Consider the following 24827-nt stretch of genomic DNA (forward strand, 5'->3'; position numbering starts at 1 on the left):
TGTTACATCATTTACTGTTTATTGGCTAAAAACGAGATATTTTGACCTAATAGCTATGCTAATATCAGCTAATATGATATTGTGGAGGTATGTAACAACGACAGGAGAGCACAAACCAGACACAAACAGACCACAAACTCATGTAAGCTAAGAACAGGTAATGGAGGCTACAGTTTGCATGTTTTCATTGTTAAAAAACAAACATTATCTGGTCTAATGAACCATGATTTCTGGTGAAAGGTTCAGATGATAGGATCACAAATGTGGTGTAAATGACACGAAAGCATGGATCCATCGTGATGTGGATCAGTCAGTCTGCTAACTGAGCATTGTTTAAATACCACAGCCTCACTGAGGGTTGTTGATGACCATCCCTTCACGACCACAGTGTACCCATCTTCTGGTGACTGGTTCCAGAAGGATAGTGGTCCACATCACAAAGTTTAAGTCATATCAAACTGGCTTGTTGAACCTGGCAGTGAGTTCACTGTACTCAAATGGCCTCGGCAGTCACCAGTTCCCAGTCCAATAGACCACATTAAACTGGGATGTGCTGAGTTTAATGTGGACCAATATCTCTGAGGAATTTTTCTGGACCTTTTTGAACCAAAGACACAAAGAATTAAGGCAAAATGAGGCTGCAGCACTACTAACAAGATATACAGACAATGTGGGAGTAAAACTTAGGTAGCTGCTCTCTGTTGTGTGGGAATATGTATATGGTTAAACCTATGATGGGTCCAATGAGGTTACAAGTGTGTAAAAGAAGAAAACCCATGTTTCAATAATTTTGATTTACAATTTTTTGTTGTTTTTAGTGGAACACCATCTGTACTGAAAAGCACATGACTGTATCAACACAAGCTACCCTGTATTTGCCTTCTGTTTTCCAGTCATGTGAAGAATCCTTTACCTACATGAAGCAGGTATTATACAGAAGGAGGAACTCCAACTATTTCTTACACACATATAAGCCTTGAAAAAAAAAGTTGTGTTTTGTGTCTTTCGGAGGACGATAAATCATTGCTGCTTTTTCCACTTAGTCAAATATGTGTATATTTCAGCTTCAAATCGAGACATTTGTAGTTTTAAAAACAAGGACATGCATCTCCCTTCGCAGTCTCTGTCTCCCTCTAGTGTCTACATGTAATATAGGAGCAAACGTCGAGATGCAAGTTTGTTATATGCTTAGTACAACTGTGCAAGTTATCATTTTTTTAATTTTCTGAACTAAAGTGAGTGCTTTTAGCTGAAAGCAGAATAGCAGAGGGAGGCATTTTTTCTTGTTATTTGATCAAGTACATGTGACTTCTAAAGTTGTTGTTGCTTTTTTGTTTGTTTGTTTGTTTTGAAATAGAGATGGATTTTAGGATTTTATTCATAGTCAAAATGTTACTCTGTAAAGTAACTTTAAAGGAATACTTTAGTCGTTTTCACTCACTGATAATAATCCTGCTAAGAATCATTTTGCTGTATTCAGCTAAAATAGTTCTTTAACTGTTTATACAATAAATTCCAAAAGTTCCAGAATGCCAGTTTCACTTTCAATTAAATATTTATTTCTAATACGTTTTTATGTCTTATGTAAAAAAAAAAAAAAAAAAGGGTGATGGCATTGCGTGATAATAGATGTCCTTCTCCAAAGATGAATGTTGTATAATGTAAAAGCTATGCTTTGTCTCGGAAACAATAATTAAGCATCACTAAGCCATGTAATAACGTCATATGGGCTGTTTATACATTGTAAATTAATATGTCTACAACAACAAAACCTTGTAGACATTTATTATGATGGAATTCTTGGTCTGGGTCAAAACGGACCCGAAACATACCAGGCATGTATTTGCATTTACCGGGCAGGTAGCCAGCAGCTGCAGCAGGTACATATTGCTTTTGGCCATAAGATGTCACTATAAAATTAAAACAATCACAAGCCAGTGGCAGGAACTACAGTTTATTTTTTGTACCCATACTAATTTTACATACGCAGGTAACACTTCATTCAACTATCATAAAATCTCTGTTACACACTATCTATTAGTTTTTACCGAGTATAGTATAACTGTTTAAATGATTAATGCACACGATTTTAATTTAGGGTTTTTAGAGATATGGTCATCATTACGTTAATAGAGTGAGAAAGTGCAACATCAGTGCTTCAGTTAACATGATGGCAAAAAACTACGTAAAATGGGTATTTTGTTTATGAATGACATTAAAAACAAAAAATGAGGCATTACTGTTCATTATTGTTCGAGCTATTTGGAGCATGGTTGGCACACCGTGCCAGGACAGAGTGGGCTATTCCTGGTGAGGTGGAAGGTGCTCTTATTTTGAAGCCACAGAGTATTATAGAAACCATGCCTTTTATTTTGAAGTTCCGTATCTCCGGCTCTCCGGGCACGGGCAGGGAGAGAGAGTCGCAGGCAGAGGTAAGCCAGAGACGGTACGGTGTGGGGCTGTAGCTACGGTGTCAGCGGCAAGTATGAGAGGAGACAAGTTTACGAGCTGAAGCTGGCTGATTGACAGCCTCTGTCGCATTCTGTGGAGGGACCACTTGTACCGGCGGACGTCGAGAAGACGCGGTGTAGCCTGTGCGACTAAAAAAACCTAAACTAAACCTTTAAAAACAACTGGTGGACACACGGGGTTTGTGGATAGACGTTGGCAGCGGCGGCGGCAGGAGCAGGGAGAGAGTGTGAGTGCTTTGGCGGCGTTCCCGCTGCTAGAGAAACATGAACAAAAACCACCGAGTGCCGAGCAGCCGTTCTCTGAATGCAGTGGAGGTGAAGAGCAAGGTGGGTACGGACACTTATTTGTCAGGTATCCTTCCAGTGTTTGTACTCCAGACAACCTTCGTCCTCATTAAATCCACTCTTGCTAATTTAGCCTGCTAAAGAGGCTTGATAGCGGGTTATTATGAAGCAAGGCTTATAAACTTTAAGAGGAGCTAACAGTTTTGGTTTTTTTCCACTGTGACCACCCGAGAATTTGGTTACAATTCTTAAAACTTTATTGGTAACCGTGGCGTAGTTTTTTGGTCGTTTTACGTCTAAAGGCTAGCTAGTTTGTGACAAGGTGGAAGGTTTTTGTCAGCTGACTGCGCAGTGAGCCAGTGTCACCTGTCACAGCCTTCTCCGCCGTACTCTCCTGCTCGTTTACCGAGTACTGACTTCAAGTTTGACCCAACTCTTTAACTTAATCAAATCTGCGTGAAAAGTTTACTCAAATTACCAAAAGTTTATGTCAAATTACCTCGGTTAAAGGTGATAGTCGTTGCCTGTCGCGTTATTTGCCTGCGGTTACAGGTGTCACACGGCCTGCGTCAGGCTCGTGGCTCCATCCGCGCCCTGCTGAGGCTTGACCACACATAAGTGTAATGAATAATGACTATATTGTTCTAGAAGTTTTTGCACGCGTCGACACAAGCTGTCAAATATTTTCAGCTACAGCACTAATTTTGCCTCCCTACAGTAGTGCAATAACTATTGTTATTATTTACTCAGCTATCCCGGGTTATTTAAATTCTTTTGACTCTTCTGAGTTAAGATTGTCTTCCTTATGTCCCCAACCACTTATTAAATTAACTCTGCTTTGCACTGATGCATAAAATAACTGATTAAGCTGGGAGATCATCTTTTGTCAGCGCTGAGCAACAGTAACCACAACAGCTGGTACCTCTCACTAACGCTACCAATGAGGCATTGTGCTCTGTCTCAGCTACAGAGCTGCCTAAAGATTAGGCGTCCAGAGCCATTGATCCAGTCAGTCCACAGGCTTAAACAGGTAAACCAGCAACATGTTTGTGGGGATTGCTGAAAGCACACTGTCTTTGTAATAGCTGCAGGATAAATATTCTGTGAGGTAGCTTGATAAAAGCTTTATCTGCAAACCTAGAGATACACAAAACACGTGAATAATTTACCACACGTGGTGTGCTTTGGCTTACGCATCAGTACAAAGTAGGCTTATCAGGCACTGTTTCATACCCTGGTTTCGGCCATACGTCACACCTGTGTGTGTATTTGTGTGTTCATTTGCAATCACATGTGAACGCCTTTCTGCCCCATCCCAGTTTGGTGCAGAGTTTCGTCGGTTCTCTCTGGAACGGTCCAAGCCAGGCCGCTTCGATGAGTTCTACGGTCTCCTGCAGCATGTGCATCGCATCCCCAATGTGGAGCTGTTGGTGGGCTACGCTGACGTGCACGGTGACCTGCTGCCCATCAACAATGACGACAATTACCACAAGGCCATCTCCACAGCCAACCCTCTACTCAGGCTGTTCCTCCAGAGGAAAGGTATGCACAGAGGAAGTGTTTGGACAAAGTGTCCCAAGTTTTCATTTGTTTGTTTGGTTACACCTGCTTTGCATTGGAAATGCAAATACAGTCATTAGCATTGAAAAGCACAGCTTAGAAATATGTGATAGGCTATTGACTATAGCTGTGACAGAGTTATAAAAACTTAAGTGTCACTTTACATTGTCAGTTTTTAGGCTACTTGTTGTATGTTTCCATGTTCAGCTAAACAAACTACTAAACCGCTGGCCTCTATTTTTTTCCTTATTGATTTCTAGTTAACTAAGGTTAGGGGCCTTTTCAATTCAATTCAATTTTATTTATATAGCGCCAAATCACAACAAAAGTTGAGAGGAAGAATTCACTTGAAATGAGGAGCTGAGCAAAACAACAAGAGTAGACGAATGGAGTTCACTTTGAGTTTGTCCAGTAGACTGTTCTGTATTGCAGCTTGGTAGCTGCATGGCAATTATTTTTTTACGTGTCTGACTGTTTTGGAAATACGGGTTTCAAGTATTTCGAGCAGTGTTTCTGTAAACACTGCTGCTGCAGTTTCTAACTTCCTTTGCTGGCTCTGGTGTAATCATTGCCAATATTTCTGCCATAATTGCTCTGCTTTTGCAGTTCCCCTTGTAGATAAGTTTTTTATCTTTTAGCTAATAAAGGAAGAAGTTGTGGCTGCTCTAAATTCATGCTCTCAAGTATGGCTTACCTTTATTTCATGTGTATGATTACTGCAGGTCTTACTATATCAACCTTGGTGTCTGATATTGGCATATTGCCAATTAACATGGCATTTACTGATGTCAGTGGTCGACATTAATATGTTCTGTCTCCAAGATTTCACACGAGCTAAGTGATTGTGTTACAAAAAACTGAAAGGGTCAGGGGTTTTTTTTTTTGTTGTTGTTATCATGGAGTAAATGAGGTATAAGCAAGAGCAAAAGTAAAGTAAATAGATTTGAAAACAAAATGCTGCTGTTGGCCCATAATTTCACAATCAGTGTATCCATAGTGATTACATAAACATGTTTCTGTCAGAGTATGCGTACAAAGGTTTAACCTCGCCTTTGATTTTGGAGTGTATTCCTAATCACTAAGTTGCTAAATGTGACCTGTTGAATGTGGGGAGGACCACAGGGTCTGCCTGTGCCTGTTGTGTTTAAGCCTGTGCCATATGACCCTATAGAAGCTAAGCCACTTTGTCAGAAGAAGATTAGTGGGGTCAGTGTGTATCGCTGCATGGGACTGTGTTTCAATTACATGCTCCAGACACTAGCCCCACACTGGGCTCACTGCTGCTCACATGAAAAACGCATGAAAACACCGCCTTGGCAGGAATCCCAGCCAGAACAAAAACAGAAGACAGACGCATTAATGCAGTCATAACCCCCTGCAGACCCCCTGACCTGAAACCCTGGTTTCCCTCCTGATTTGTCAGCAGGGAAACCCCCTTACTTTACCGTTAAGCACCAGTTGGTCTGAACATATAAAGCCGTGCATTGTGTGGAAGCAGCAAATTCGCAGCTTATAGATAATTTATTAAATCATATATCTGCAGGCACTGGATCTCATCTCTGATGATGGCTCTATAACAGGTTAATGGCTTGTCCATGTTGGGGCCAATGCGGAAGCTTTTTAACACTCAGTGCTTGTTTATCTGGAAAGCTTCTTACATCTTTTAGAACCCCGATCTTTTTGAAATGAGATGTCTTGTGTTCCATTTTGGATAAATAGTATTACTGAACTTAATGATCTTGTTACCATATCTGCATGTGACCCAACAGCCAAATGAAAAATCTTCATATGAACAGGTAGTTATAAATAGCATAAGGATCATGAGGTCATGATCCCTACCACAGTGTTTAGTTGTGTTTGTGTTTAGTGTACCTCACTGCATCAGTTCAGAAGTTTAGCAGTCCAGTCATCAGTTCAATTCGAATGCTATTAGACTTCTGTGTCCTTTAAGACTGCAACTGAGTAATTATGTAAATGTCTCAGTCAGATGTGATGTGATTGGTCATTATTGCATAAGAGCAAGGCTTCAGACAAAGTAGCAGTGGGGGCCAAATTATGTTCCAACTAGGCTGGTGTGGAATAGTGCAGTGAAATCCTGCTGAACTTGGACTGGGAAAGAAAACTTGGAGCTAAAAGAACAAAAAACTGCCCACAATCTCCACATTCAGGGATTTGGATGATTTGTGTGTTTATTTTAAAAGTGTGTCTAGTCTGTGCACTGTAGAGCTCATGCGTATAATGAGGGTTATTTTTGGCACTGAATTTTATTTGTCTCAGAGACTAAATCTAGGCTGTGTATACCCTAGGCTGGGCGCTTTAGGTTTCATCCACTCGTCAGCGTGCAGATGGTTCGATGGATACTAGGCTGCAACTGTATGTAGTTGTCTGGTTGTTAAATAATGGCTACATTGTTGTTTTTCTGCCTCTGTGCTATTCAGCCATTAATGTCTTATTGTTCACTGCTGAGAAATGGCTGAAATGTTTGTGCCTCTGTTTTTGACTACTGGTCATTTTTGAAATCGCTTCAACGCACAACAAATACAACCCAGCAGCACTGGGTATTCCCTGACACCCTCCACCCCCACCCCTCCATCTGTGAACAATGTGTTGATGACTGTTGGGCTGGCAGTGAGTTGTCCACTGTTTACTGGTTGTCATGGCACCCCTAAAGAGGCCTGCTCATAGGTGGATTAATGCTGCAAAGCATGCTGGGAGCATGATTGCTAGCATTTGCAAAGACTGTCTTTGTTGAGGTTTTTTGACGACTTCACTTGTTATTAATATATCTCATGCAGTTGTAACTACTTAGAGGTGTGTCTCTCTCTCTCAGAGACTATGTATAAATGATAATGGGTAAAGTTGGGTTAAAGTGAGTGAGTTAGTGATTAATGCTATTAGTTGTTCTCATGTAAGCACTTTCTGTCTTGGTTGCTGACAAAGTGCAGCTTTTGGTTTCATTTAGGCTTTTTGTAGCATGTGCAGCCATGTAGGATGGTGCACTGTTCTGCTGGAGGAGACAGCTGCCATCAAGGAGTGTTGCTGCCATAAACAGGTGTGCCTGGTATGCACAATAATTAGATGGGTTGTATGTGCCAAATTAACAGTTTTATGAATGCCAGATTTCCCAGCAGAAACATTACACTCCAACCAGATAAGCAACAAGATAATCAGCCTGTTTCACATCACCTCTTAGTGGTTTTAATTCAGTGTGTAGCCTAGCCTGTACTACATTATTAACCTAATACCACCACTCTTATAAAGTAGTAAAACAAATTGTGCACTGATGTAGGTGTATTTGCAGTAAGACCGTTTTAGCCAGTACATCTGCCTGGATGCCTCATTATTGTAGCTCTGTTTTACATTTTCAGAAGCCCCAGGATGTTTCAGTCTTGAACTGCTCCAGTTTATAGTTGGGTTGCAACTTGCTCAACAAAATGATGTGCTATTTCAGTGGTTTTGTTGGCCTGTGTATATTGAGTTAGCATTATTATTAAATACTTCTTTTCAGGGAAACAGGAAAATGAGACACACGTTCAGCCTTGTGTTTAATTGTCTTTAAACATGGCTGACAGAAGAAGTTCTCCCTCAGTTTGACAACATGTTTGTCTGTATCAGTCATCCAGAACGCCTTTTGTGCTTGTATGCACACAACTTTCAGAGTGTCCAGGTCATCATCCATGTAGCAGTAGCAGCTTTCAGGCAATCCCAGGGTGTGTGTTTGTTCAGTGATGTTGCTCACTGCTCTCACAGTTTCAGCTCCTAACTCTTATCCATTAACGTAAAGGGGAAAGGTATAGGGAGGGACAGAAATGACTGTATTTGTGTTTCCCAGCAGGGATTGCCTTTTAATTAGTAACCAGTGAATGAGTCACCCAGCCAGAGATGGAATATGTTCAGTGTGAAAGTACACCTAGCCTGCAAAACATGCAAAGTCTCTGAATATGATAAGAACTTGAACCTGAATCTGCTCGGCACTGACAGGGAGTGATAATGAAAGTGCACTGAGACAGACATGGAGTGGGAATGTGACATTCACAGAAGAAGAAAGGAGAGATAGACTAAGCATAGGATTTCAGATTAAGTAAGGACACTTAAGGATATCCTGAAGAGAGATATGGTGGCAGGTGTGAAGGATGCCATTTCCCTGAGGAGCTCTTTCTGTAAAAATAACAGAAATTAGCCACCCTTGATCTGGATGTGAGGTTTTCTACAGTGCATGATGTATTCCCCAGGATGCTGTCTGTGATGAGTGAGGGGATGATGAATTTGTAGATCTTAAGGAAGAATGTGTGGAGGAGGAGCAGAACTTGAGCTTAATAAGAGATTGGAGGATGAAAGAGAGAGGCACAGTAAACAGTACTAAAGAGGGAGTAATGTATAAGGCTTTGTTTGGGCAATGCATGTAATTAGAGATGTGGGGAGATGAGAGGGAGTAGTGTTAGTGCGATCGGAATGCAACAAGAGGTAGCAAGAGAGGGAATAAGTGAGTGAGGGAAGAGGATAGCGGGAATAGTATTAGTGAGGGAGGAATGTAGAGTGAGGCCCACGCTGGGGAGGGTGGGCGAGAGAGAAAGAAATGGAAAGGAAGAAGGGAGGAAGATTGAACGGAGGGGGGTTTGGTGGAATGTGGCCAGCTTCTGATCACGTCTGCTGGCTAGATTAGACAGGACAGCAGGCCAGGCTGGACCCTCAGCTCCACAGCTCAGCTCAGTCAACAAGGTAGACAGAGGAAGAGCAGAGAAAGGATAAGGAGATCAAATAAAAGTAAGCAGGGACATGGAGGACAGAAATGAGAGAGGTGAGCCAGATCCCTGCTCGGTCTCTCCTTTGAAACCTGACTGAATGAGACTATGCAGGCTGCAAGCAGATGGAGGAAGAGCAGTGGTGACAGCAGGAGGCCAGGCTCTGTTATATAGAGGCTGTCAGAATTCTCAGCTTAGGGTTGGTTAAGGAAGATGAATGAATAAATGAATGGGTAGAAGGAGGGAAGGAAATGTGTTGACTGCATGAGAAATATGAAGAAGGGAGAAACCGCACATTCAATTAGGAGAAGGAGTTGGATGACGGGGAGGGTGAGGGTTGGGGAGTTGGGAAAAGTGGACTGTTTACTGTTACAAACCACAAAGAGTAAACTGATATGGAGAGGTTATAACTGAACTGTACTAGTCGGAGAAAAGATCAGGGAGATACGCACACTGTGTTATGAGATGTGATTGAACTTTGTCGGCTTGGCACATTTTAGAAGTACGTGATGATATGTTGTAGTTGTTCTCATGAGTTGAAACAGAAACTTCAGACACGCGTGTTTGTTTATGGTTTTCAAATAATTTACACAAAGAGAGAGCAGTTATTTTTGTTATAATGTGAATACCATGGATGTACTATGAAATATGTTGTTTTCCACTCAATGTCAAGATAATTTCCCGGATAATTTATGATCTTTAGACTTTTAGTTTCACTTGCAAGCAGAAAGATGTGCTTTCCCGATTTTTAATTAAGCCATGTGTCCCCCTGGGCTTTAAACTACAGAGATATTGATCTGAAGCGTGATAACCAATATGCTTATCTGTGATTATTATTATTTTTTAAAATCTCACCATTGTAGCATATTTACCCTGGCTATGTTCTGACATGCAGCTCCCAAAAGCTGTTGCCTAACCACCTTCACTGTTTGTTTTCTTTCTTTCTTTCTTTCTTTCTTTCTTTCTTTCTTTCTTTCTTTCTTTCTTTCTTTCTTTCTTTCTTTCTTTCTTTCTTTCTAACAGAGTTATATGGAAGTGTTGATATTATAGGATAGGTATGAGTTAGGGGTGGGCGATATAAACGATATACGATAGAAACGATATAAATTTGGCCAACGATAGAGATTTTGACTATATCGCTCTATCGCGATAGTGCATGTTGATGATGTCATCAAGCTTCGCCTGTTTTGGCCGAAAGCATCGCAGCGGCTACAACCATTATCATCTGCAAATTATGGCGGGCGACAGTCATAGCAAAGAGATGAAGCACTTTTGAAATATGGGGAAAGCCAAAAACTGCGCTTCCTCCACTTCCGTAACATTGATTCATTAATGTTGAATTCTCTCGCAGCTGTTCTATTTCCATGTTTTTGCAGTATATTAATAACTAACCTCGTATTGTGGATGAATAATCTCAGTTGTTCTCCTGACTGAAGTTTGGCCCGTGTATAGCATCCTGCTATGCGATTGCATTTGTCCCTAACCACCAGAATCCCTCACGTTAACTTTTATGGAGTGGAAAAAAAGTTGGCGTTCATCCTCCAGCTTCACTGTGCTAATGTTATACTAACATAGCTGTGTCGCAAGCAATCACGTAGCACAACATTATATACCAGGTAGTCCAACTTCAGTAACCCTGCAAACGCCACTGCTGTTTAGTTTTCTGTCTTCATTTATGTTGGAAGTGGTAGCAGAGCTGTACGTTTTATTTAGGTTCAAAAATCTCTCAGTCAGAACATGGTATGAAATGTTTAGGTGTAAACTAGCGAGCTAACTTCCTGTTAACTTTAACTCCGTTAAATGTAATAAATTCTGTTTTCATGGATGACTGGATGTTAAACTTAATTGTTACACCCGATAAAGCAGCAACACTGATCATTTTATTAAAGATGAAAGACTTTAGACCGTTTTTAACTCTCGGTGTTCGTTTGACTTTGGGACCTGAAGATGACGGAGTTTTGGACCCAGATTACTCCGCGAAGCTCCTCACTACGGCAGCCGTAATGCTCTGACAATCCATCAAAACATTTTTAACAGATTTCTGCACGCCAAAATCGGTTCGAGGTCAGTAAGCACAACCAGAATTCATACATAAGGCACACTCTCGATTTTTGAGGTTTTAAGTGTGCCTTATAGTGTGGAAAATACGTTATACAGAAGAAAAGAATATATCGTGATATATATCGTTACCGCACATGCTTCAAATTATATCGCGATATGAATTTTAGGTAATATCGCCCAGCCCTAGTATGAGTCTATCCTAAAATAACACTTGAATGACCATAACATAATGGAAGATTACATGTCATTTTTTCCCTGCACATGCTGACTGTAATGAGATCCCTTTGTAACATGATTCCAGCACAAACAATATTTCCCACAGATTGACTTTGAAAGGAGGTAGACTCACTTTTTTTATGTTATGAAATCATTCCATTTTTAAGTTTCTCTTTTAAGTAAATAGTCGCTAGATAACACTTTGTGAAACAACGAGCAGTGCAATCATCTGCTTCTCCAGTGAGTCTCTGACAAGCAAATTCCAAATCTCCACGTTTTGTCCTTGAAATGGTTTGTACTTTGTCACAGCATAGATTTTTGGCTTGTCATAGTAGAGAAAGTCAAATCATGACTAAAATTATTTGTGATTGGTCCCTTATTTTCATTTGAGCCAGCATAAACAGTCCCCAGACTCTGAAAGTGAATCAGCTGAATTCGTCACTTGTATTTTTCCTACAGTGAGATCTAAAACAGTCATCTGTAGAAAAAAGTCCCGTTTGAGGCCCTTATCTAATTTGATTCTAAGAATATATCCTGTTTATATATTTATATATCCGGAACAGTCTGGACCTCCTCCACCCCACACCATTGAGGAACGCCGGTGGGGGAGGCGGCGGTGTCGGTCAGGACCGTATCCCAGCTGCCAGCTTCTCAATATGACGCTCAGTCTGGTCCTGCTTTTCTTCCCGCCGGCGACGTGACACCACCGCCTGCTCCTGTTGTGTGGCCGCGAGTTCAGCCACCATTCAGGCCAGCGCCTTCCCTGGCTGACCCAGTCCTGGGTCTGCCGTGCCCCCTTTCTATGTTTCGGCACCACTGTAACAATCACACGGCAGACATATCCATAGTTTCATGCTTTTCAGTGTCTTGCTTTTATTATCACTCACGGTTGCTTGTTTACACACTGGCTGTAGCTTTTTAGCTCACAGCCACACACTCCAACAACAACAATAACCAGACCTTTTATGCTGGTGAGGCACGTTTGCAGATGCCGTGCAGGTGTGTCCATCGCCCCTGCAGCAGCACCATGGCCCGCCACAGAGACAAAGAAGGACTCAAGCTGAGAGATGGGCCGCAGTGACTAAGAGACATGTTGAGTGAGGGTAACAGGAATAACATCTGGAGGACAAGGTCAGGAGGTATTACAGGAAAGAGAGAGGCATCTGTGCCAGCACAAAATAAATTGATGGAATTGCTGAATGCTGCAGGAACAAGACCAAAGCACGCATACATGCATACTGAGAGTGTGTGAGCTGGCAAATAAAGTGTGTTAATTCTGCATTAAACCTATTAGTTGTACAGGGTGTGGGCCATTTATATGGATACACCGTAATAACATGGGAATGGTTGGTGATATTAAAGTCCTGTTTGTGGCACATTAGTATATGTGAGGGGGCAAACTCCTCAAGATGGGTGGTGACCATGGTGGCCATTTAGAAGTCGGCCATCTTGGATACAACTTTTGTTTTTTTCAATAGGAAGAGGGCCATGTGACACATCAAACTTACTGGTAATGTCACAAGACAAACAATGGTGTGCTTGGTTTCAATGTAACTTTATTCTTTCATGAGTTATTTACAAGTTTATAAAATGTGTTCAATGTGCTGCTCATTGTGTTGGATTGTCAATGCAACCCTCTTCTCCCACTCTTCACACACTGATAGCAACACCGCAGGAGAAATGCCAGCACAGGCCATTCCCATTTTATTACGGTGTATCCATATAAATGGCCCACCCTGTACATTGCTTCATTACAGCTGATTCCCCCTCCAGTTTTGGTCTTTTTGATAAATGGCTGCTGTCAAGACAGGGTAATAAAGCAGGGCTGATGTGTGTAATGGAGAATTCATGACAGATCGTATGAAAAGGCTTAGGAGCAGGCAGTCATGTTCATGACCGGAGTCTTTTAAATAATGGATCTAATAAGCAATTACTCAAATTGACAACTCAATTCTACATGAAGACTTCCTTTGCTCAAGCTCGCCTCATACCTCTACAAGTCTGCACAGCCTCCCTCCTTCTATTTCTTTCTCCTTCCCTATCAGCAGAATTAAGGCACTTTTTATCTGAGCTGTGCCAGGAAGGTATGCTCACCACACCAGGAATAGCAACCCTCTGGGAATTTACTCCTTTGAAAGTATTTTTTTTTATCACCTCCTGTCCTCTTTGTGTTTTTTCTTCTCTTTTTCTGCATTTTGTGTCTCTCCTTCCTGCTTCTTTTTTCTGTTTTTGGCACCATCCCTGTTTTTTCTCATCTGTCCAAGTTCACACTGACACACACATCATGTACTCCCCCTCTCCTCCCCCTCTCTTGTATCGTTCTGTGTCGGGAACAACGCAGCACCAGCTGTGTGGTGAACATCCAGGCTTGTCATCAACAAACCTGACTGTTTCCAGAACACCACAACCTTCACCTGCTCGTCTTTTTCTTTGCGCTATTCTTACTCCTATCCTTGAGACATGCCATACGTTTTATATGGAGGGTTGGCTTGATGGACAGCACTTGTTAAACAGTTTTACTCTCATCTGAACCACTGATGAGTGCACAACTATCCTTTTAAAAGAATATAAACATAGAGCCAAAAGTGTTGGCTACAGTAACTGGACTGATGATGGCAGCTCTTGTAGCTCCTTCCTGATCTTGTTCTTCCACCCGAACATGGTGTCAGGTTTCCCTGACGCTGCACCTGGGACAACTAATACAAGGAAGTAATGGATTTAATGTCACTGTTGTAGCAGGGAAAGCCTCTTGTCCTCCAATAATGCTGGATAATCATAAGTATAGTCACTACTGAACAGGTCAGCATCATTAGAATAAATGCAGTAATGCTTTACTAAAGACAGAAGTACATTAATGTCCATAGAAAAAGGTGCAGCTCAACAGATGCACCAATGCATAATTGTGTAATATAGCCTATTGTTTTTCACCTGTTAGAGTCTATAATAACAATAATAATAAAGCTGGAAATTCTGGTGTGAGCGGATATGGCATGTTGTGATTGCCCACACATATCACTTCTGTGCGAGTAATACGGTCAATTTGAGAGTACAAAGGTGGAGCATGATAGATCCAGGGCATTTAAAAGTAGAGTGTTAGGGCAATGATGCAGTTGACCTGTGCGTGCCATTTGAAATGAGTGACCTCCTCTCCGTAGGCAGAGATGTCATAGTTCTTTCAGTGTCAGGATGAAGATGCATTCGTTGTTCACCCTGTGCGTGCTTGTGTGCGTTAGTTACATGCTACGGAGAGGGGTGACTGAGCATCACTGCATGTGTCCTCACTTGTGGCTATGTGCTGCTGGGTTGTCATTTTCTCCTCCACTGCTTCGCTTCCTTTGCTCCTCACTAACTCCATTCAGAGTGTGGGAAATCAAAGCAGCCACTGCATATTTGAAATACCTAACCTGTTCAGAGCCATGCCAAGTGTGGGGATAGTGATTATGCTTTCTATTCAGAGTTTGTGAATCATATCTCAAATATGAGCGCTGATACCAGTTAAACTGCATGATTACTGAGCAAGGAATAAAGCTAGGATAGCACCGGTTTGAAATTCTGGACCGACACTTGTCATACATTTCTAGTTTTGAGCCAGGGGAAGCAAAGAAGCTAGTAAAGAGCTGTTTTAAAATCTTGAACTTGTCTATTTATTGTTTTTTGTTTTTGTTTTTTTTAATCATGTGTGACGAACCCAACTGTTACCTTATGTTATGGAGAGAAGCAAAAAGGACTTGGGAGGACATTAAAAGAAACATTTTGATAGCTTAGCGTTAGGGACTCAGTGATGACTTAACTGGAAGTCGACAAGCCTTCACAAAGCTTTGAGCTGATATTTTTCATAATGGAACCATAAGCAGCTATAACTGACATCTTCCAAACATTTTCCCAGTATGGTTAGTGTTGGAGTCTGTCTGTGTAGTTCTTTGGCTGAGAATAGGAGATTGTGGGAAACCAACCAGTGCAGAGGCTACAGAAGCCCATTTACACACAAAATCTTCCAAAATCTAATGGTGCAGCTCAGTGGCCATAATGTTAAGTGGAATGTTGATTGGTTTAAATGGCTGGCTTGAACAGAAAGTGGAGTTTACCACAAAAATGAAGAGTGTCCTCTCTGCCTACAGGACCACCAAATCACAAACATCCGAGTAGCTCACATTACTGGTTGTTCCATGTATTTGTCACACGGCCACAGATGACAGCACACAGCTGCGCATGTTGATGTGGGTCTGTATGGCTTTGTGTTGCACTATGTTGCAAGGACCTCAACTTGATGCAAAAAAGAGTGTAGTGCCTAGAATATCCTCGTAGTTGAAAGATCATTCAGTAAAAAGCTAATATTCCTAGAGCATGACTGATATCAAAGATTTTTATGCTCCATAATGATATCTGACGATTTAATAATCACCAAAATCCAATATGTCAGCCAATGTTTTTTTTCCCCCTTCTTCTTTCAAACATACCACAAAATCCCAAAACAAATTTCACTAACATTTTTTGTGTTTACTTTTTTAAGCCATATTAAGATAATATGAGGAGTTGCAATAGAGGGTGGCTCAAGAGTTGGGCAGGTCTACTTATCCGTGGCTCCTCCAACATCCATGCTGAAATGTCTTTGGGCAAAGTACTGAACCCTGAGTTGTCCCTGATGCATCTGTCAGAGCGTTTGAACGTTAAGTTAAAGGTGCTTAGTGTTGTATGAATGCGTGTGAATAGATGAAATTTGAAATCTAAGGCTCAAACCAAGAACCCAAATATTCAAAGTTTTGACTGCCAAATCATCTTTTCTCATCATTTTAAAAATGCATACCCGTGGTATGTGAAGACTGAAAACTTGATCAACTTGGCAATGAATATACTAGCATGTGTTTCTCATTCCTGGCTGCACTGATTTATTGCCAATGTGTCCATAAATTTTATGAGTTTAAACAGCAGCCTTGTGATAAATATCTTCAGAAATCTGAACATTATAAAATATTTCTGTTTCCTGCCCTTATAGTCCACCTCCAATGGTTTAATCATTAGCCAAATCAGTCACATACCTCTACGCACTGGACCACTGTCAAGCTCAAAGTGTTTACCAAGGACTGAGGGAATAAAAGTGATGTATGCTCAACATATGCAAACACACTCAACAGCAAACACAGAACTACCCTTCTGAATTTCTTAAATAAAGGAAGGAATGGAGAACTTTGGGATATGGGTGACAGACCCAAAATAGACCCAAACCCTTTGAAGCAGCTGTTCTAGACGTTGTCCTTCTTTAGGTATGCTCTAAATATTTAACTATACACTATTCCCCAAGCTCTGTGGTGAGTTGTTCTGGGCTAGCCAGTTGTAATTGTCGCTCAAGCTAATTATTATTATTTAAATTATTTCAACAGACATAAATATGATAATGCATTAGATTTTTAGATTTTTAATATACACCATATAACCCACTTAATATATGTATATACATAACATAATTTATTTTTTTTAAAAGTGTGGACATTTTGTAAAAAATGATTATTATGTTGACGTTATATCGGTATCTATGAGCTTATTTCCGAAGAATGCTCATTACCAGCTTTTTTTTCTTGAGCTCACAGTTAAAAACTATTCTTATATTTCTTATATGAGGGGAGTTATTATTTCATGTCAGTGCAAGCCTTAAAACATCAAACCCATCTGAGCCTAAACAGTAACACAGGAAATCACACACAATATTTTTTAAATACTTTTTAATAGTATTTTTTAATACTAATATCTGTACTTCTACTTAAGTACAGAATCTCTGTACTTTTTCCACCTCCGGTGACCTAATAATTTTAAAACTTGGTCATGTTTATTATAAACATCCACCTAATTGCTCGATTGAACAGTCTAAAACATGTTTTACCAAATCCTGATTTCTTGTTTTTTTTGCATATTTGTCACAATGAAACTTTCATGAAACTTAATTTTTTTTTTATATTAGATAGAGAACCTAAATAATACAAAATATGTTTTTTAAATGATGATTTCATTTTCATTTAAGTCGACAGGTTCTTTTTAAGTGATTTCTTGATACAGCAGGTCTGGCAGTAATCAGGCCTGGATCTGGCTAGTGAAATTGGTGGATAAGCTTTCCAAAAATATAGTTAATGACAGGTAATTCATCATTTAATAAAAGGGGGGAAATTACTTCTTTCACACAGAGCCATGTAGGTTTGGATAAAAACAAAATAGGACCTCCTTTTACCCCCATTACCTTATATATTATTGGTTTAGCAATACTCTATTAAAATTTGTTTTGATACCATCCATGTGGCATCAGGAAGTTTGTTCTTTTGAGTATTAAATTAGACTAATCTGGGAGTTTTACTCTAAAAATAAAAAGAACAATAGAAGATAAATTCCGTAAACATGAAATGCTGTGTAGTATATTGTCTTGCCTTTTGTGCCTGCTTGTGTTTTTGCAGATTCTTGCATATGTTGCATACTGGTGATCTCAGAAAGCGGTATGAGTGTCCACCATTTGATACCAAAATAGCGTTTCTTAGTTGTTCTGAGGGCCTGTGAGTGGCCCCGAGGGACCGCCATATTCTTTTTACTCAAATATAACTCTATTGTCAGGTCTGGTCCTTTCATATGGTGCAGATGGAGAGATGGTTTAGATGAAAAGAAGTCTAGAGAGAGTGAAATGAGATGTGGAGCTGCGCATGACTGCACTGCAAGAACAACCTCTGTGTCGGCTGTGCAGGGACGTGCATATATGCGCATGCGCAAGTGTTTCAAAACATCCATCTGTGCACTATTTGCATATTGCTCTTTGGAACAAGAACCTAGCACGCATGATGAAATGTGTTTTAGCATTTACCTAGTTCTTCGAAGAAAGCTGTATTTCTTCTTCATGTGGAAATGAGCCATAAGATCAAGCCTGGCAAAGATATAGTAAAAGTGTATACACTAACTCTTGCCTCATGGGAACTGAAACATAAGACAGCCACTCTTTCTCGGGACAGTCGATCCTTTGTTTTGGCTTTCGGGATGGAGAGGGGAGTGGTGAGGTGTGTACCTGTCAGAACCTGAGAAGCTGAATCCTTATCAGACACCCGAGTGGATTTTTTTCCCAGATTACTCAAATACATGTTCAGAGGGAGAAACAAACTGTGAGGGGAGAGGTATTCAGTGTAAGACTGACAGTTTTTTTTCCCTTTTTTTTCTTTTCTTTTATTAATAGCGCTCTTTTATCTAAAAGCAGAGTTTACAAAGTGCTGTCAAAACAGGAAAAAATTATGAATTTGGAAAAGGTGGGCAAGTTAAAGACTCATTCAAAATAGAGATGATAAAAATATCACCAGAAACAGACAAAAATAGGGACTGGAGAAGAGGCGAAAGAAGAGTATGAAAGATGTTAATGTTTAGCTTCTTGTATACTGGTTAACTATTCGAGAGCCAAGGGTCATATTTTTCCCTCTGTTACCTTGGCCAGCCTTGGGCCTTGTTGTAATGCCACCCATGTCGGGACTTTTACGAAAAGGCAAGCATAAATAGTGCCATTAATGTTATTGTTTGTATTGTTTTTATTTTAAAAAATAAAGCCTAAAATATTTTTTTGCCATCTTTTGCTCCCCACGGCATTCAAAATGGTACTGAGTATTTTACTGGTTATCAAGTTTGAAATTATAGTACTGTTAAAAAAAACCCTACTCCACAGATGCCAAACTTATTTTACATAGAGGTTCACATACAACCCACTTTGATCTTAAGTGGGCCAGACCTTTTAGTCTGTCACAAAGTTTAACCATGCATTTAACTCATTCACTGCCAGGGTTTTTGAGCATTTTTACTCATTTTTGAAGAGCCACAGAAAACTGTGTGTTATGATCACATAAACGCTGAACCTACCAAAATGAAGAACAGACTCTCTTCTTCCATCCAAAAAAAAAAAGCTTGTTTCTACCATTTTCCGTTCTTTAGTAATCAGCTGTAGAAAAGAGGTGGGTTCCACCAAAAATGCCTGTTTTGACCAAAAAAAGGGAGAAAACGAGCTTTTTGTGAAAAATACATTTCAAGCAGTCTGATGTTCACTGACAAGCTGCCCGAGGTTGTATTCTAGCCCCTCCCATTGAAAACGTAATTGACGTCTATAGACGTCAATGGCAGTCAACGTAAGTTTTTCAATTGACGTCTATAGACGTCAATGGCAGTGAATGAGTTAACTACCCATTGTAAAAAATAAAACGACAACAAAAAAACAAACCTGAAATTTCTATTTCTTAATTGTTTTCTGTTATATAATTTATTATTTACTTTTTAATTACTTTGGTGATTCTGGCCCCTGGGTCTTGTATTTAGCATCCCTGCCCTACTCATTCCTGGTTTTGATTTTAAAAGTGATAACTTACCAAATTGTATCAAAAGAAAAAAAAATTAATCTAGAGCTTGTCTAACATGCTAGTCTCCCATCAGTGTCCTTTCAAAGATCACAAGCATTTGCAGACAACCAGAAAAAGCTGCTGGCCTCAAAGCAAAGTTAAGCCTTCTTCCAAAGATAGTAGCTGACTGCAGTTACAGAATGGCAGTAGTTTAATGGATGGCACAAACAGGCAGAAAGGGAAGCTTATAGGTTGTAATGCTGTTTGCAATGCAAGGACAGTGATTGCTTTCACTTTGGTTTTAATTGAGCTCTGTTTTTAGATTTCATGAGGCAAGCAGTGCCTGTCTTGCTTGCCGTGGTGGAATTGTACTGCATTGTATGATGGTGACAGCCAAAACACAACAGTGTTTTTGTTTCAAATGTGACCTTTGTGTGATGTAAAAAGTTAGACGGTCAGCATTTGCTTTTTTGTAAGTGACATGATAACATTGATATAATTTAAGCCAGGAGATGCTTAGCTCGTCTTAGCTCAGCCTTGCTTAGCTTAATAGTTAAATATGCAACCTAACAAAAATTTGCCTACTAGCACTTTTAAAGTTTGTTAATTAAGATGTAATATTTTTTAAATTTATTTTTTGAACTTTGGTATGGATTGGATGGAGTCCAGGAAGTCACCACAGCAAGTAATCCATAGTGTAGCACCCCATACAAATGTGTACTACAACTTTAAGTCCCCAGCCTTTGTTCTAAACTCGCTGTGGATCAGGGCCTAGCCTACTGCAGTGCACTGACAGGGTCATGGCTGCTATGACTCCTAAAGCATCTTTATCATAGCAGTGGTGTGTGCATAATGAAATTAATGCATCCATGAATATTATAATTATAATTTAGAATTGCATGTTCTCTTTGCAAATTAATACAATAATTATTACATTACTATGAAAATTAAATTTCTTCCCTCCAGTGGTGATAACAGCATAACTGAATGTAATGCTTTGTTGTATGCCTGTACTCTTCTTTGCTCATTTTAATAAGGGCACTCTATTTATTTATTTATTTATTTATTTTCAATGACGATGCATATCCAAGGCTGAGAAAACAGATGCATGTTGACGATCTGATACCAAGAATATGCCGATTAAAATCTTGTGTGTAATATATTTTATCTACTCGGTTCATGAGATTGTATGCAGCATAAGTAAGCTCATTTGTGGGTGGCTGTGTGTCAGAGAGAGCTGATGGGAGTTGACTTGAGGTAGCTGCTGTGCCATTTTGCATCAGTACAACCTGAGGGGAGCTATAGGGATCAGTGTCTTGTGTATGTTTAGCACAGACGCCCTGCAGGTATGCCTCAGGCTGAGAGCAAATCATTATTCATTCTTCTAAACTGCATGATGCAACACTGTGTCAGCTTGAATAACAATTTGATGTGTAATGAGCCTAGTGTGGTATTACTGAAAAAATTAACCAGCTTTTATTAACATCCTCTTTGTTTCTCTGTTCCTCTTCTATTTCTCTACTTCCTGTCTTCTACTTAACAGAGGAAGCTGATCATGGAACATTTGGTACCGATTCCCTGACCAGGAAGAAGAACACTGTGCTTTCTGCGGTTCTTCTGCGGCCTGATCACAACAAGAAAAAACCTCCAGTGATAATCAGCCTCCCTAAAGACTTCCGGCCTGTATCGTCCATCATCGACGTCGACATCCTCCCAGAGACGCACCGACGTGTTCGTCTGTACAAGCACGGCCAGGAAAAACCACTGGGTTTCTACATCCGCGATGGTTCCAGTGTACGGGTCACCCCACAGGGCTTGGAGAAAGTCCCAGGAATATTCATCTCTCGCTTGGTGCCAGGCGGGCTTGCGGAGAGCACCGGCCTACTGGCGGTTAATGACGAAGTGCTGGAAGTGAATGGTATCGAGGTTGCTGGGAAGTCGCTGGATCAGGTGACAGACATGATGATCGCCAACAGCCACAACCTCATCATCACCGTAAAGCCTGCCAACCAGCGGAACAATATCGTTCGTAGTGGAGTAGGCGGAGGAGGGGGTGCAGCATCTGGTAGTTCAGGACGCTCATCAGACAGCGGCGCCAGTTACTACGGCTACTCGTCACACAGTGCTGCAGCCTCCATACCACCACACATCATCCAGAACTTCCCTGTTGGGGAGTTGGAGAGCGATGAAGATGAAGAGGACTTGGTAATCGAGGCTGGAGGCGAGGCTGAGCCAATCAGACATGTGGCCTCCAACCACAGCATGAGCTCACTGCCTCGTTACGAACCACACCTCAACCTCCGCACCGCCACCACTTCCACCTTCTCCATTAACACCAATGGGACCCTGCCCACCAGCGGCAGCAGTAGTTCCCTAAGCAACATCAAGGCTACAACGCCGTCCCCAGACAGAGCCATGGAGAGGGGGAGTTTGGAGGAGGACGGTACTGTTATAACGCTGTAGACTGGACATTCTGGACATTTTACACACTACACACTGGAGACCAGAGAAATAAACACTCTTGTACTTTAACACACATGGAGGGTTGATGGAGAAATCAAATAAAACCCAGGAACGTACAGTTCCATCTCACAGTGACTAAACCTGAGAAGCACAAACATACGTCTGCGTATTACATCTCGACCTACTAAATTTGTCCTTTCACATCAAACACTACACCCCCATACTTTGCTCTTCTGAATGCCAATGACCACATATTTGTGCCATAGCAGTGACAGCCCCCATTCCTGGTTCTGCAGCCACAAAAACAACAACAGAAAACCCCCCTGAAAATGTCCACTGTTTCTGTTTATTCTAAACGCACCTGTTTTTAATCCCATAACTGTTATTCCGCCGAACTTCCTTTAGCGGGCAGAGATAGGAAGCCCATCCATACCCATTACATATTTCCTCTTTTTAAGTCGTGCTAACAAGCTAATATCACCCGTAAAGCAAAAACACTGTTTTTTCTTTTTCTCTTGTCACTCTGAAGCATGCTTTGATCGCCTGCCTTCTCCCAGGTAACCACAGCATGAGTGCAGAATTTTCCCTCACAAGGCACAGCAAACAACTATGCTGAGCTCTGGAAAAAAAAAATACACACACACACACACACACACATATATATATATATATATATATATATATATATATATATATATATATATATATATATATATATATATATATATATATAAAAAAAATTATTTTTTTTGGGAGGAGAATCCCATATAGAAGAAGTATTGTTTTCTTTGTGCTGGCTCAGATGGCATTAAACACTGCTGTCTATACTTGATGTGACAATGACTGATAATGAAAGATTGGTGATTTTGATAAATATTTGCACATCTTGTCCTTGGGCTTTTCCTATCCTGTCTTTATTATTATTATTATTATTAATACTTGGATCCCGCAAGTGACAGTGCTGTTTTTTATTTGACCAGTTAGAAGTTGTTGGACTAGGAAATCTTCTAGTTAATTTCCCTGTTGTATTTCATTCATATTGAACTTTTCCTTATCACGACAAGGGCTATTTCCCCTGCTGCATGTATACAGAAGAAACGATGTGAATGGGATTTTTAATTTAGTTTGCAATAGTGTTCCCCTCTTCCTTCTTTTTGGACCATAACTCAGTACATCTAATCTCAGTGCCGTCTCATTGCAACATGTCTTGCTTTTCATTGTATTATTATTGAATTCAGTTAATCACTTAAGATAATGTAACTTAACAACTGTCTTTACAGTGGCTACTAAGGACCCCAAAGCACTTTACACAACCAGTCATCCACCCATTCACACACACATTCACACACTGGTGATGGCAAGCTACATTGTAGCCGCAGCTGCCCTGGGGCGCACTGACAGAGGCTGACATGAAGGAGTGGGTTAAAATGAATGGCTCACATAGTCAGAAGTGAAAAACTTCCTGGTTCCAAAGTACGCCCTTGTAGGACTGAGTCACGGTGAAACAAACACACACGCAAGGCAAAAGCTGATTCACTCTCTGTATTTGATAAAGGTGAGGCAGGGCTGGCTTGTGTACAGAATATCTTGGCCCTGACCTGCATTTTTGTGGTTTCAGTAGGATGATTTCTTGTCTGTAATGAACGTCCGTTTACTTTGATTTTTTTCTACCATTCAGTTTGAATTCACTCAGACATTTCACAATGTCTGAGTGAAGAAGTAACTCTCACAGTTCCTGTTCATAAAGCAGATCCACAACATTTATTGAAAGCACACTATAGATCCACCATTACCATTACAAGCTGCTGCCTCCCTGAAGTGAGAGCAGATGGTCTATTATTTCTTTCATTGATTTTTTTTTTTCCTGTTAAAAGTTTTAACCCTGACTTTAGCATGGATTTTATCTCACCCACAATATCATGGCTGGCACACACTGCACTTCCAGTGAAACACCACTGCACTAATGTTTATCATTTATAGCTCTGTTTATTGTTTATTACACAGTGAATCATTGACTAGAAACCTTCACACAGGTTGTGTATAACCACCCACTTGTTTATTGTAACTTATATGTGTAAGGTACTGTGTTTTGGGCCTTTTTATGGTACAGCACATGCTGGTGGGACTTGTCTTCTTTCATTCCCGATCTTAAAGCACAGCGATGAGTCATACTTTGGATGGAAGGCTTTTAGAAGTCACTGTTAATTTATTTCCTCTACTTTTACCACAGGACACTGGGATTGTAACCACAGCAACATTTTTATTTATTCTCTAATCAGATGTCGGCATATTTTTCTTTCTTTGTACACATTTTATGACTTTATTTTTATAACTGATATATTGTTTATCTGTGATTGTTGTTTTTGGTCATAAATCTCACGGTACAGTAGATTTTTATTGTCCATTAGAGATGATTTCAGTAGGTGATTTTACGGTTCTGGCTGAAGCAACAGGAGAGTCTGTGCAAGACATGACACCATTATTGTTTTTGTTTTTTTTCATACTGTGAATTATGATTTCTGTGGAATAAAAACATGTATTAAAGCAACCTTGAAACAGGCTAAATGTTTTACTCTGTCAGAAATTTTTTAAGTGATCGAGCAATGATTGTTGCTTGCCAGATAAATTCTATGTTTTAGACTTGTAATGAAGATTGTCTGTCAGTATTTTCATATTGATGCTTTTATTTATCT

The 24827-nt window shown here is 40.3% G+C and overlaps 1 protein-coding gene across 1 annotated transcript; it reads left to right on the forward strand.

The window, feature by feature from the left end:
- The first annotated feature begins 2415 nt into the window (after positions 1–2415).
- pard6b (par-6 partitioning defective 6 homolog beta (C. elegans)) lies at positions 2416–22784 on the forward strand. Its single transcript, XM_085260449.1, has 3 exons — positions 2416–2798; positions 4076–4298; positions 21215–22784. Exons 1-3 carry the CDS (start codon positions 2736–2738, stop codon positions 22132–22134), a joined length of 1206 nt encoding a protein of 401 aa, XP_085116575.1. The 5' UTR covers positions 2416–2735; the 3' UTR covers positions 22135–22784.
- The last annotated feature ends 2043 nt before the right edge of the window (positions 22785–24827 follow it).

This window comes from Mchenga conophoros, linkage group LG20 (assembly GCF_057382185.1).
Source record: "Mchenga conophoros isolate Kocher_MC1m ecotype Shallow Benthic linkage group LG20, M_conophoros_male_GT1.1, whole genome shotgun sequence".
Classification (NCBI taxonomy): Eukaryota; Metazoa; Chordata; class Actinopteri; order Cichliformes; family Cichlidae; genus Mchenga; species Mchenga conophoros.